Genomic DNA, 15,424 nt, shown 5'->3' with positions numbered 1-15,424 from the left:
AAATTTTTTAATTTTTATTATAATTTATAATATCAAAATAAAACTAATATAATTTTAAAGATTTATATTTTCGTAATGTAAAAACACTAAAAATAACCTAAGTATTATTACACAAAACATATATTTCTGTTATTCAAACGTGAATCTTTTATTATTCGTGAGTTCACCCCCTTTTTAGTTTAAGTCTTAATAAGGCAACAACATGAAATAATATATTATTATTTATTTGCTCGTGCATGATTATTATGAAGCATCATATTCGTATAAGCAAGTAGACAAGCAGCATGCATATTTCTTATATTTAATTCGATAAGAACCCGCCTCAGTTAAGAAATGTTAATTATTTTTCATTGTTCACGCAAAGCTTGGACGTCGATGTTTTAATAATAATAATAATCATCTTAAACTCGAAGCTTTTTCCTAATTAATTTTGACATATCTATCTAGCTAGCCACACAAATGCTAAGGTTCAAACCTTTTTAATTTTTTAAATTATTCTATATTTATAGATTCACTTTGTACAAATATAAGTTGATTTATATGCCAAAATGGACGGAAAGTTGTGTGTTAAAATCATATATTTAAAAAACAACACATTAAAATTAACTAGGTTAAAATTAGCTATCAAAATCAGTTACTAATATAAAATAAATATTAAAAATAAGTTAAATAACACATGTATTTGATTTATACACAAATATATAATAATTGATTTTAGTATATACATAATATTTTTGAATTAAAAATTATTTTGTAAATAATATTATATAATAAATCAGTCGCAATACATTTACATATATCAATACAAGTTTTATATATTCTTTTAATAACAAAGTAATTAATGATGAAAATTACTAGAATTTAAAAAATTAACAACAGATCAGAGTAATCACATTTTTAATGAACACATACAAAAAATAAGNATATTATTTATAAAATTTACTCATAAATATTAATTTAGTGTGATATTTATTGTATATAAAATTTAACCATAACTATAAACAAAAAAGCTCGTACATTTTATATGAAATTTAATTAATATTGTATGTGAAATTTGGTTACGATAGCATACTATGAAGTACATACACTTGTTTGATTTGTCATGTTCGCATGTCGGACACATTTTAAACACGACATTTATCAATATTTGTCTGATATACGTGTCTTTTATGTCCAACTGTGTCTTAATAAAAAATAAACAGTTATTTTTTGAATATGTTTGGATACACCTAAATACTATCATATATCAGTATGTACAGCTTTTATTCTTAACACGTATTTTTAAAATGAGTTTAAAAATAGTATATATTATTAATTATTAAAATAAAAAATATTTTAAATATTTTATATAATTAAAAAAGACATTAAAAATAATTTATATTTATATATATATTCATATCTTATAAAAATTTTATATTCGTATGTCTACCTATTTTATATCGTGTTTGTGTAGGTGTCCATATTTATATCCGTGCATCATAAATAGCATATATATGATCGTTATTTTGTGAACCATCATGATATATAGTGTAACGACATATGAGTGGATCGGACTATCATAGCTATGGGGTATGATTCACAGAAAATTATGAACACCAATGAGTTATAAAGAGACCTTTGTGGCTTTTTTTATTTGTGTCTTGTCCACAGGAAAATTAATAATGCAGCATGATGAATTAAATACACAGATGATAAAAAGAAAGATACAATAAAGATATGGATTAAATGAGAACCATAGATTATTTGTAGTAGTGGTTGTTAAGCCATACATTCGTTTTCCTTCGATAATAATATTATTGGCGTGTCCCTTTTGAAAAGGCAGCAATAATATGTGGTGATTTATCATATGATCAGTTATGGGTTGAAATTGAATGAACCTCTCTTAATGATTATAATAATAATGGTATTAATGGGGGCTACATACAACATTTCCATGGTGCCCATGTCTTATCAAACTTGACCAAATTCATAATAAAATAATAGTAATAGTAATAATAATTTTCATTTTGCAATGTAAAATAGCCCATAACTATATTCTCGAGTATATTTTAAATGAATCCCTAAAAAATTTTTCATCAAACGTTTTTGTCTCTAAAAAATTTTTATTACGTTAAGATTTCTGAATTTTAGAAAAATAAGACATACAAATCCTTCTGTTATACTTTTAAGGACTTATTTATTCAAATAAAAACAATAAATCTGGCTAAAATAAAAATTTACGTCTTATTTTTATAAAATTCAAGGATCTCAATATAATAAAATTTTCTAAGAGATAAAAATGTCTGACACAATTTATTAAGGACCTATTTGAGTATATGTTCTTATATTCTCCTATCCCCTTATTGTTCCTTCATCTCTCCTTTGTTCTTGTTCAGGTGCTAGTTATGGGAATGACATCTTTAATTTGATCATAACTGGATTTAGAATATTTGTATTTCTTCAAAAACAAACTTAGTATAATATTCTATTGTCTACTCACCTCTTCTAATAACTCACCGTGCAAAAAAATAGTATTAACATTTAAGTGATAGAGAATAAAGGTCTCCAAAATTATCATTTTAACTACAGGACTGAAAATAGTTATATTTCACTACTATTTCACTATTTGAGTGCATCTTTATGCTACAAGTCGAACTTTGTATCTTTCAATAATACCGTCGTAATTAAATTAAATTTCCCTTTGTATCTGAATTTACCTCAATGATTACTTGTAGATGCAGCTTAAGACGAATTATTATTCGATCTAAATTGAGTTTGCTATACGATCCTTAATCTAATTGTGTGATTTGTGTATCAATTTCAAGCTCTATTTGTGAATGTGATGTATATGGTTGTGCAATGTGCATATACATGAGCAATTTGATTCCAAAACAAGACATCTCATGGTTAGACATATTAAGCTAGTGTTTCAAAAATAGTTCTCTAAGCTAAAAAATTTATACAAATAATGTGATCTGACATAGAAAGAGAAACACCACAAATTTATACAATTATACAGAATGATTATATGAACAAATTCTACCTAATCACCTTTATCTTGCAAACTATTAGCAGAATACTGCTACTATTGATAACAACAAAGGAACATATTTTCCCTGCTCAGTCATATAGACCCTCTAGCTCCCATATATCAGTTAGAAAGTCAACCATTTCCTGCCAAGTATAATGCTGTAACAGTTAGGGGAAAGTAATGCATTCCCTAAAAGATTTGTGACATTTAGTTTTTGAAAACTACATGAGACATCTATTTCGTCCTTTCTTTTCATGGGCTTATTTGACGTCACATTTAATTTCAGAGACTAAATTGCCGTTATAAATCTTCTAGAACCAAAATAATGTCGCATTATTTTTTCTAGAGTAAGTTTAGTCTAAATGTAAAAATACACAAAATTTAATGAACCTAGTATGCAAGAACTTACTCCCAAGGGAATTCGTTGGGGGAAAGGCTTGTCGGTTCCAAGGAGATTCTCATAGGTTGCATTCCAACTGTGAAACATGAACTCTAAGAGTTAAAGCATAATCAAAACATCCTAAAAAATACAACCGAAATAACTTCAATTCGAATTCTATAGCTACGAACGACCAATCAGAAATTCAAACTTTCAGGCCTCTTCACCAATGCTGTTGTAGCCAATCATCCATGCATTTTGTTTTGTTTCTATTAATTTATCTTTTTACTTATACAAAGGATTGTTATTGTAACAAAAACAAAATCCCCACCCTTCAATAAAATTTAAGAAAAAGAAACGGAGGAAGGTCTCTTTGATTTTTGCAACATATTGTGGTGGAAAAGGAGAGAAACAAGCAGAGGCTGCACATGTCTGGAACAGAATTTATGCAGTCATATTATCAGCTTCTTGCATAGGGGAATATGATATATGCTTCTTCTATTATATAGTCCTAGCTTCCTTATCTAACTAATGGGATACCAGATCCGAACACATTCATTTTGTAGCCTAAGCACTTGAGCTTTCCTTCAAAAGGGTTAATTTTTATATTTACCTTAATCTGGGTTCTCCAACTTGTTTCCGCCTTTGCTGCCTTAGATTTCCAACCCAATGTCGCCTCATCTGGTTCCAGAGAAGAAGACCTGCATCCACCAAACTTTAATATTGTCAAGATAACCAGTTTCATAGATCTGCAGGAAAATGCAAAACAAATAAAATAAAGTGATACAACATCCTATAAAATGGAAAAAAAAAGGGGAAATTCAAAACTAATTCCGTAAGTAGAAATTACATCTTCACATGATGTTATTCTCGTGAATAAGCGAAATTAAAGGAAACATTGAAGTGCGGAGAGGCAATAAAAAGGTATCTATTTTAGTGACAGGTTTTATAAAAATTGGATGATCCTATTTTATCAAATACCCAGCAAAAAACCTACTATCTTTCTTACATTACTTTGTCTCGGAACAAGTTACTGGGAACAAGCTCAAGTTTTCTGTCGATGATAGTGACAATACTTTAACAGTCCCTCGAAAGTAGAGGGGTTTGATCTAAAAGTTACATGAAAATATGAAGAAACTTTGCACTTGGCAAAATATGTAAAAAAGTTCAACTGAATTATGATTTGAACAAGATTGTTTTCAGTAGCAGAGAAAAAGGCTACTAGTCCATCTAGTCTCCTGTTTACCTTAGTCCAGATGTACATCATAAGGTATACTCTCTTCAGTGTCATAAGATCTGCTCGACGTTAATAACTAATAACACTGTCACTTCCTATGAATACCATAGCAAGGGGAAAGGGTAGAGTGACTTCATCATCTTAACCCATACAATTCACACACACCCCCTCTATCCAAGAACTTAGATTAGCAACAACGACCTTATGCTTGATATATAGGCACATGTTACTATGTTAGTAAACATACCATGATTGACAAATTCAGGATGATCGTTTGCAAGGGCAGCACTGTTTTGAGGATCAAAGGATATGCCAATTGATGCGGCACTCCTCTGGGACCGAAGTGCATATTCGATGTCAATAGTGCTGCTGCTCCAGAAATCTTCTGATCTGCTGTCTTTCCTTGCAGCTTGGTCATGAGGTATTAGTCCTATGGATGCCTCGTCCACCAAAAGAATTGCTGGCATTTTTGTGAAGTGTCCAAGGCAACCTCTGTTCTGTTACAAAAGACAATACATCCACAAGTGTGATTAACACCAATGACGAACTATATATTGTCTACTAATTTGAACAAAAGAAGAAAAAGGTGTTGATGATTAAGAATTGCAGGCCCAAATCATAATTCCAATTGCAAAATAAATTCTGACATTAGATCTTACACATTTACCATAATTTAAAATAAAGTGAAAATAAAACCGAGAGATGTAATACCTACTTTCTGGATAAGTTCAGAAATTTGTTACTTTGAAATTCTAAATTTTTTTTTCGCAGAGTTTCTCAGGTCAATTAGCATGCTGCAGAGATACAAACTTCTTATAACTTTTGTCTTTCTACATTGCAATATAAAAGATGTTGCCAATTTCAGTTTTTTTTTCTTCTTTTTTTCTATTTTCAGATCAAACCCCCAAGAGATGCTTAAATATAGCATGTTTACTATTCTCTTTTCCTACTTTATCAAACCCCAAAAGGCAATTGTGATCACAATACTGTTGTTGCAGTGCCACTGAATTGGCATCAAAGCAGGGATTGAGGCCTTTATGTATGCATTTTCCTGCAACTTTCTGAATCGTTGCGCAATCGCAATTTTAAACCATCCATCACTCAAACAGGTAACTTCCAGATTTATCAGATCTGATGCTTGCTTAGCATGCAAGCAAGTACAAGCAAATATTTCCCTGAAATACTATCCAGAATGTTCTACAGTCTAAACTATCCAAGAAAGCATAGAATTTGCAAAGCAACACAAGGACATGAAATTTTTAGTCTCCTGAAAATCAAGAACTACAAAAACAGCACATAATTAGTTCCATTATATCCCTCTAAGATAAGAGAATTCTAGATCTAACAAAACACAATTTCTGAACTGATACAAACTAAAATTAAATCTTTTTTTTTTTTTTAGTTTCTCCATTGAAGTGGGTTTCATTTATGATTTAGTCAAATCGGGTAGAAACATAGCCAAAACTGATAAAATGACAAAAACTCAATCTCTTTCTTGTTTTTCTCTGCCACAAAAGAAACAAAGAAAGGATGAAAGAGAAACAGAGAACTCACCCCATACACGCCAGAAATTCACAAAGCCACGATGGAAGATATCTACAGAGTTGCATTTACAAAATCCAAATGCAAAAACAGAAAGAGAGAGACAGAGAGATCTGTCACCTAAGATCCTAAAACCCTAATATGGAGAAACAAAATTTAGCACCCTGCATGCAAAAAATTCAACACCGTTTATAAAATAAAATAAAATAAAAATTCAACAAATAAATGCGAAAATTGTTTCTTTTTTTGGGTAAGAACTTACACTGTTGTTCTTCTTTCCCCAAATTGTTTTATATAAAGGTTTGGCCTTTGGCCTTGTTTTCATTTTTCTCAACAGCCAAAAGATTTTTGATCCTCTTTGGTTAACAAATATTGGATAAGATCAATCAAGTTTAGTGCCCCAAGGTTGGAAATTAAAGTTGGATTCAGAACCCCAATAACCTTTTTTCTTTTTCTTTTTTTTTTTTAAATTCTTTTTTGTTTGTCTTTTTTTTAATTAATTAAATGGATAAACAAAATGAAGCATGTACTACTTGAATTGAAACTTGAAATTAGTTACTAGTATATTATTATTTGGAAGGCAGATTGAGATTACTATTAAAAATTTCATTTTCTGAAGTTTTATTTTATTTTATTTTTCTTCTTTTTTCCCCTCAAATATGAAGTTCATTGTCATTTTCATAAAGCATTGCTGGAACAAACTATTCATTAAGATTTAAGACTTATCTTTAGCTGAGTAGGCTGAGAGAACTACTTGACTATGATATATCATCTATTAGTCAAGATAAAAAAAATAAAAATGAAAAATAAAAAACTCCTTCAAAATTCAAAGTATAGAAGAATGCATAAATAAATAAATAAACAATAAAAAATGTAAAAAGCGTAATAAAATTTATTATTTTTAGTCAATAATTAATCAATAATGTTTAAAAAGGTTAACTTTTTGTTAAATTACTAATTAAATGAATGGAGCTTATGATTAAAAATACTGAACAAAAATAATAAATTTTGTTAATTTTTTTCTGTAAATAATTTATTATGAGAGAGCTATAGTAGCGTTTGGTTGATGTCTATATCTCAATGAGACATGGATATGATGACATATGTCTGTTGTTTGATTTGGTGAGATACAGATTTTTAAAGAACACGAGAGAACAAAGATGGACAGGGTGACACATGTCTACTGTTTGGTTTGGAGAGATACAGATTTTCAAAAGACACGGAAGGACATGGAGACACCAAATTTGTGTACCTCTAATTTGATGAAACACCGAGATACAATTTATGAGATACTAATTTTTTATTCTTTTACCCTTATTCAATTTTTAAAATTTCAAAATATATGCTCTTATCTCCCCAAATCTTTCTTTTTCATCGTCTCTTTTTAGATTCTACAACCAAATTTGCTTTAGTGTTTTCTTCTTAAAAAAAATTGTACATTTAATTTTTATTTATTTGAATTTTGATTAATTTTTTATAAATTCTGAACTTTGATTTTCTATATTTTTTTCAAGAAAAATTGTATATTTAATATTTGAATGATAATTTGAGATGATATTAGAAGAAATAAAAAATATTGGAAGAAATAAAAAATCAATAGTAATAACATGCAATTTGGGGTGATGGATGTGCAGTGATAGTAGTAAAACCGGTAAAACTTGTGGTTGCATGAAGGGTAATTCAGTCTTTTTTAAATATTTGTGTGTTTTGTTTATTATTTTTGCCAAACATAATACTTTAATACATAGACAAATATTTTATGTCTATATTTTGAATGTCTGTGTCTTTGTATTTATGTTTCATCCTATACATCAATCAAATAGAGCCTATTTTATATTTAAAAATTATGGAGCGTAAGAAAGTCATACACACAAGATGAAAAAAACTTAAAAAAAAAAAACAAATTGTACACCAAATTTTTTTTATTATGTTAAATATTCACTTTATCATTCTTAAATAATTCTAATATGATTTACCACTTAACTTTAACTCTTAATTTTTATTTTAAAAGTCAGAAATAGAAATTAACTTCTACTTCCATTTGGTAAAAATATAGTGAGAGATTCTTATATACAAGTTTCAACACAACACATTGCAAAGATATAACAATAAATCAAATAATATACAACAATAAATCAAATAATCAATCATCAATCATTTATATACATAGATACACAAGTAATTAATTGCATTGTTTAACTTTCTAAACATAATCACACCATGGTATAATTAGTTAATTAAAGAAAAATAAGTAATGACACTAGTACTAGCTAGTTAGGTGGTGAGAATTGGTGGAAGGTAATCTGATTTGGTACCAAGAATCTTAGCATTGGTATCAGGAAAATGTTCAAACCCTTGAAGTGTTGTTATGGTTCCATTGTTGGATACCTCAATAGGGTACTTCATGAGATGGTGAAAGGGTCTTTTCTCATCAAAATTCTCCTTTGAATATATGTCCCAATTTGTGTCAGCAAGATTGTTCACAAGCTTGATGCATTCCAAACTCTCTGGATTGTCTAATAAGATTCTTTTGTCTTTTGTGTCACCAAGATGTTCATGCCATAATGAAAGCCTGAAACCATAGATTTGACCCTTTGGTTGCTTATTATTTGATGCTAAGTGGTATGGTTGGAATGCACCCATTGCAATTTCACTGTCTCTTGCACCATCCATTGATCTTTGGTTTATGTTTGCTGAACCAATGATTATGTATTCATCATCAACTGCATCATGCAAAAGTTGCAAGAATAAATCTTCATCATTATCTCAAAAACAAGGATATAACTATGGGAGAATAGAAATGATTTTTGTACCCTAAATCTTCATACACTATATGGACAATAATTTTATTGTTCTTAGATTTTGATGTGATTTTTACTTCAAAATCTTAATTCTTAGTTTCTATACTTACATTGTATTTATTTTCTATAAACATCTAAATTTTGTGTACTAATACTCCTACTTTTAAAAAATAATATTAAATATTCAAATATTTAATTTCTGGTTATATTATTGCGAGTCTCACATCGCTTAAGAATAAGATTTTTAGATAGTTTATAAATACGAGACTTTTTTAACTTTTAAACCTACTTAATCTCAATTCTAATATAGTAGAATATACTCAATTCAATATTGTTAGATCACCCACAAACAAATGTTTACGCTCCAGTATTATAAAAGAGTTAGACACAAAAATATAAAAAAGCGTCCCAATATTTTGATACTAAATTAACATTATTCATCTCTCTATTGAAAACAAATAAAAAGAGATTTTTGAATGTCTTACCAATCATCATCTTGGCATGAACATAGATCATGAATCTCCTGGCCTTTTGTGCTCTACTATAATCACTGCCAGGCTCAGGTGCCTCAGCCGGCGAATACTCCCCGGCTCGCCTCGCCTCGCGGTTTCCAAGGCAGAAGAATGTCAAGTAGTCCCTAGGATGTGCTTTAATTCTCTTCCTTCTAATGGCTTCAGCAATATCAGCATACATCATCTCCATTGTCCTCCTCTGCCAATCCAATATTGCTTGAACCGAGCCACTCTCCGGCACTCCTTCCGGCCACATTGGAATCACAACATAGACTGAAAACCTCTCCCCTGCTTCAATCTTGCTAACAATCTTCAAAGAAAGTTCTTTTGGTATAAGATGCAGAGCATTAATATCCTCAACTTTTATGTCAGATGATTTCCAACCATATGAACTCCCTAGAAAGTACTGATTCTCAATGTAGATGAAATTCTTCGCTCGACGAATCGCGTTGATGTATGCATCTTGAATGCTTCTATCAATGATGTTATCTTTTCCACTAACAAGTCCTCTTTCAGAAGCTTCCTCTAGATCTTCAGGGAATCCTGAAGCAGCACCACCATCAATAGACCTAAACACTTGAACATTCCAACCCTCTTCATCATTGAACTTCGCCGAGGTTGCTTGAGGCACAAGAAAATCATCTAGCATGCTAGAAGAGAATAGGAGAATCTTCCCAACTTGCTTCTCCCACCTCTGCTGAAAATTCTGCATAACATCCCATGCTACCGGCCCTTCTAGCTTGCAATGAATGTCATGCCACGGCTCTCTCGGACCGCCTTTCTTTATGGAAGCGCCGGGGAAATTCGGCTGATGGAAATCATCATGGTGGACATTGTTCAAAGTGGAAAACAAAGGATGTTCCTGAGTATCATATCTTCCATCACATAGATCAATTCCACCAATGAAACTCACTACGCTTCGCTTCTTCCATTCTCCCTCAACTTGGCCATCAAGAATCACACTCTTCTGATGATGAGTGAACATTGTTGAAATCTCAAAACCTTGAACAATGCTTCTTCCATCGTCCGGATTCCTCGGACACAAGATGCAATGAACATCTGTGTCCTTAAAGTACTGTTCTGTTTCTTGATCATGTGTTGCCATCAAACCATCTTTCTTGAAATCCGGAACAGAAGTTCTATCATCCCAAACAAGCATTAGAACCTTGACACCTTCATTTGCTTTCTTTTTAAGAAGCTCACCAAGTTTGATACTTGAATTCCTTTGGTTTTGATCCCTAACCAAACTTATCTCAGTGTAAACAGACCAACCAGTTATGTAAATGAAATGCTTAGCATCAATTATTGCATTGTAGATATCTTTCCAGCATCTTGCAGGCTCATAGAATTTTCTTTCGGATGGCGCCATCGGCCGCGAAAAATTGTCCTGGACGTGTGCATCTTGGTAGAGAGTAACTTTGCAGCCAGATTTTTGGTTGAAGAAGGTGTGTGGAACTCCTTGAAACTGTGGACTCTTTAGTCCTTGACACCAATTTGAATCATTCTTGACATCAAAGTATTGAATTCTAACATGGATTTTAGAGCCACCTGCATTTGCATTTGTTGAAGGAATGAATTAGTTCATTAAGAGCAATGCTAGGGAACCAAAAGGGTATTAGCCAAAAATCAGCCAAATACCTTTAGTTGAATTCAAAATCTCTACGAGTTAATATATATGGATGTTTCTTCTGCTAAGTATCAGAATGTTTCTTTTCATACTAAATGGATGTTCTTTTATATATTTTTCGAATTTTTTTGTATTGCAAATATGAATGTCTCTATTTTTTTAAGAATTTTATTTTTTTAAAATTTTATAGATATTTAATTATTTTTGCTAAAATATAATTGGATGTTTCTTTTGTTAAGTATTAAGATGTTCTTTTCTCATATTAAATGAATGTTTTTTTATAATTAATACCAACAAATAGCAATTCTTCCCCAGATTCATTCTTCTAAGATGTAACTATCAACGAAAATGAAGTGGATATTGTGATTGGCGCATTGCACTCTGATCTTAAATCTTTCTTGAATGAGTGGAAGCCAATATTCTCCCGTGGTTCAGCATATTGTAAACCTCAAGACACTTCCGTAAGAGTGCAGATTTCATTCATGGGTACCCATTTAGCATGCGAATTGGAGTTGATTGTGCTTTGTCGTGTGGACTATGGCTGAATCTGGCAGACCTTGATGGACCAACACAAGCTCTTAAGCCAAAAGAGAGGAACTAGCGATATGTAGGAACTAGCGATATGTGGATGCTGTTCTGCGGTGAGATCCATGATGCCGGTGAGTGGTATCAACATTGCCTTCAACCGTGAAGCAATTGGCCCGGCATTAGTCCCGGCTTTGAAGGAGGTGGTTGAGGAAGGAAGAGGAGAAGGTTGAGGGAGAAGGTGGACTTTATATTGACGCAGTTGTTTTGGATGCGCTTGTTGAGAGCGTCGCGGAGAGTATGGAAGTCGCCGGCGCTTCCAGTAGCATTGGTGAGAGAAAGAGGTGTATGTATGATTGTTGGAGGTGGGTAGGTTAATGTGAAAAAGAAGAGGAATGCTTTTATAAGTTTTAATTAGGTTTACTTAATTAATTTTTAATTTTTAAATTCAAAATTTAAAAATTTAAAATTAATTATTAATATAAATTAATGTAGTTTTGTTTAGTTTTTGGCTGATAACCTTTTGGTTCTATATACTTTTCCGTTCATTAATTGTATTAACTAACATTTATGTTATAGACTTATAGAATATATAAGAATGTTCTGTTATAACAAAACAACTTAATTTCAACTATTATATCTCTGCATTTGAATACTATTTACATTAATATATAGTAACAATTCAAAGATGTACCAAAATCTCATGATTACAGTTTAAAGAGAATAGAAGGAGGGAAGTGCCAAAAGAACCAAACTTAAAAAAAGAGTAGGTGGCAAACGACTTTTGTATTTGATAAACCGTTTATGTATTAGATCCAAAATTTTATAGATATATTTAAATAACCATTTAAAAAGTACACACAAAAAATTGGATAAAATTTTGATCTGTATAATTTTTTTATTTTTTAAAAGTATTATTGGTTGTTGACAAAAAACCACAAAAAAAATATATACTTAGCAAAAATTAACCAAATTTTAAGAATAAAAATACATCATTTTTTTAATCTACTTGTAAAAAATGGCATCAAAATTCAATTTCTAAATCATTTTTTGAGAATACATATTTAATGTTTTGTATTTTTATCGCGTTTTAAAATTATGTGAGGACATTTTTATTGATAACAAAATTCAAGTGCATTTTTGTTGGTTTACCCAAATCCTAACAATTCAATTTTTAAAAAACCAAGAACAAATTAAATCAAAGACTAAGTGATGTATAACCTTGTATAGGATGATGTTGTTCATCAAGTATTTCAGCCCAAGTATCAACAATGTTGCCATTAATGAGTTGTTCAACTGGGAGATAAGCTCTTCCAATTAGGGTTGCCCCAATAGGGTTATCTTGTTTGACAGTGAATATAATGTGTGAGATCAAGTGTGCACAATATATGTGAAACTTCTCATTCCAATGTGGATTTGTTGGTTGATCATCTATCATTCTTGTTCTCCCAACCCTTGCCTTATCTAAATCAACTGTTGCATATAGACCCAATGGAAGAACCTGCATGATAATGTATTTACATGTTGAGAACAAGAACTTTTGAAGGTGAATTATAATGCACATGAATGAAGAAAATGAACTGTGTTGCTTGGAAAATAAAAATAAAAGTAGATTCACAAACATATTTATTATGTGTATAAATATGAGCTAGAAGACTTATGTTTATCTAGTATTTTTATCATATAAATTAAATTTTTTTTTTATAATACTGTTATTACCGACGGTTTATATTGTTACTATAATTATTTTAATATTACCAACGGTTCGAACCGTCATCAATTTAGCAGATACTTTTACCAATCGTTACCGACGCCTTCACTAATCACCATCGATAAGGCCATCGGTAAAATTAAATTTTCTTGTAGTAAACATTTTAAACGTCATGTCAACATTAATTTTATCGTCGTTAAATTTTTGGTAAATCCAATTTTAACATCCAAATTCTCATTTTTCACCTTTAAATTAGGTGGAATGTCAATAAATACTCATTTTTAAATATATAAATCATACAAATGAAAATGAAATATCAAATATCTTGAACGAAAAGAGATATACAAGTGAATAATGTTAAGTTACCTCTGGTTGACATTGGCACAGAAAAATGTTCCTGAGTTGGGTAAGACATTTCTTCCCCAGGTTTGCACTTATGCCCTTGGTTCCAAAATTTTTAGAAGCATGAATAAACAGAAACAGAACAATAAGAAGAATTCAGAAATGTCAATTACTTTCTATAGAATGGAAATTAAATCTTGTGTCTAGTGGTAATTAATTATTATATTTTGAAAAGCATTGTAATAATTATCATAGAAACATGCTCCTTTACAAGAAAAACTTATGATTCCTAAACGGCCTAATTGAAATCAAATATGAAATAAGTCAAATTTTTTATATATGTAACATTACTAAATATCACATGTATATATAAAAAATTAGTCATTGAATCAATTATCTGTGTATAATATATGTTAAAATACAAAATATATATTAAAAATATTTAAAAAACAACACATGAATTTATACATAATATACAAATACATTCTAAAGAATTCATTGTTTATCAATTTAAATATCCGAAGAAGAAAAGAAAAAAAAATCTCTAATTAGAATGATTTAAGATTAGAAGTAAAAGAAAGAAAAAAGGAAACAAATTGAGTCACCTTAGGATTTTGCAGGTTGTCAATCTCATATATACTCACATCTAGCTTCCCATGCAGCAAATGCACCATTTTTTTTTTTACCACGCTTTTGCTGTTTAAAAAAAAAAAAGAAAACATGAGGAATATGAATAAAAAGATTCAAAGATGTATTGAGTTTTCTCAGCATAATACTATGAAATAACTGGAATCAATTAATGACATGTGATAATAATTTGACAACAATAACAACTTGTCCTGCATTATTCTTCTTTTTGGTAAAGTTGGCTGCACATGCCAGTAGATGTCCAATTTCATTTTTCAGATTATAAGTATCATTAATTTAATTAGTTTTGAGATTACATTTTGTGATTTAATTTTTTAGTTCCTCACTACAATCTTGAAAAGTAATTAAATTAAATCCTAGCATATAATTTTGCCACTAAATTGAACATTTTAAAAGGTAAAAAAACAAAAAACAAAATAATCCATGCTTATAATGTAAAAGATAAAGTAAAACTTTACTAAACAATATTAACAACTATTCCTATGAATTTCTCTACTAGGTAAGAGTTGGCTATATGAATAAGATAGTGAAAACTTTTAGAAAACAAAAATTTTTATCCAAAAATTGCCAAAATTTATTATTTTTTATTTTATTTAATGCATCTTGCAATAAATAAATATTAAATAAAATAAATTTGAGTTATTTATTGAATCGATTTTTTTCTGTTTACCTAATATTATCGATAAGATAATTAATTAGAATCAACGATGGGTGGTGATAATGGAAAAGGAAAATTTTTGTACTTAGAGTACTTACACAATGAAGATAAGGCTAATGTTGGGGAAATGTTGACGAAGCTACATGGTTTAATTTAGATAGGTACATTTATATTTATATGTATAGAGAAAGAATCAGATACACGTTTTGTCTTAATTCACAAGTAAGAGATATATGGATGTGTATATGGAAAACTCAAGTTGTTGAATAAATTCTCCCCTTAGATTTCAAGAAAGGTGTATTCTATTACAAGGGAGATGCCTAAGTTTCTATAGAATCTTCTATCACTTTAATTTCGAGGAAGTCCACAATGTTTTGAAGATTTTTGTTGTAACTTTGAAGTAGAACTTTGGTAAAGGATATGCCTACTTGG

General features: G+C 30.1%; 2 protein-coding genes across 4 annotated transcripts; both read right to left on the bottom strand.

Moving 5' to 3' along the window:
• Nucleotides 1-2,886: 2,886 nt before the first annotated feature.
• Nucleotides 2,887-6,789, bottom strand: LOC107463307 (uncharacterized). Of its 3 annotated transcripts, XM_016082089.3 has the most exons (6): nucleotides 6,431-6,781; nucleotides 6,181-6,332; nucleotides 4,874-5,118; nucleotides 4,003-4,090; nucleotides 3,420-3,486; nucleotides 2,887-3,153 (listed from the first exon to the last, which is right to left on the bottom strand). In XM_016082089.3, exons 2-6 carry the CDS (start codon nucleotides 6,234-6,236, stop codon nucleotides 3,100-3,102), a joined length of 510 nt encoding a protein of 169 aa, XP_015937575.1. In that variant the 5' UTR covers nucleotides 6,237-6,332; nucleotides 6,431-6,781; the 3' UTR covers nucleotides 2,887-3,099. The 3 variants fall into 3 exon arrangements, with proteins under 3 accessions (XP_015937575.1, XP_020985481.1, XP_052108447.1); XM_021129822.2 differs by lacking the exon at nucleotides 6,181-6,332 and having other exon boundaries at nucleotides 4,874-5,123; nucleotides 6,431-6,789; XM_052252487.1 differs by lacking the exon at nucleotides 6,431-6,781 and having other exon boundaries at nucleotides 4,874-5,123; nucleotides 6,181-6,329.
• A 1,482-nt stretch (nucleotides 6,790-8,271) lies between these two features.
• LOC107463300 (phospholipase D alpha 1) lies at nucleotides 8,272-15,120 on the bottom strand. The gene is made up of 6 exons (XM_016082082.3): nucleotides 15,091-15,120; nucleotides 14,292-14,382; nucleotides 13,711-13,785; nucleotides 12,855-13,134; nucleotides 9,455-11,029; nucleotides 8,272-8,891 (listed from the first exon to the last, which is right to left on the bottom strand). Exons 2-6 carry the CDS (start codon nucleotides 14,358-14,360, stop codon nucleotides 8,443-8,445), a joined length of 2,448 nt encoding a protein of 815 aa, XP_015937568.1. The 5' UTR covers nucleotides 14,361-14,382; nucleotides 15,091-15,120; the 3' UTR covers nucleotides 8,272-8,442.
• Nucleotides 15,121-15,424: the final 304 nt, after the last annotated feature.

The sequence above is a fragment of the Arachis duranensis genome, chromosome 8, assembly GCF_000817695.3.
Source record: "Arachis duranensis cultivar V14167 chromosome 8, aradu.V14167.gnm2.J7QH, whole genome shotgun sequence".
In the NCBI taxonomy this organism is placed as follows: domain Eukaryota; kingdom Viridiplantae; phylum Streptophyta; class Magnoliopsida; order Fabales; family Fabaceae; genus Arachis; species Arachis duranensis.
The sequence above is the reverse complement of the archived record's forward strand: the minus strand, read 5'-3'. Positions and strand labels throughout refer to the sequence as shown.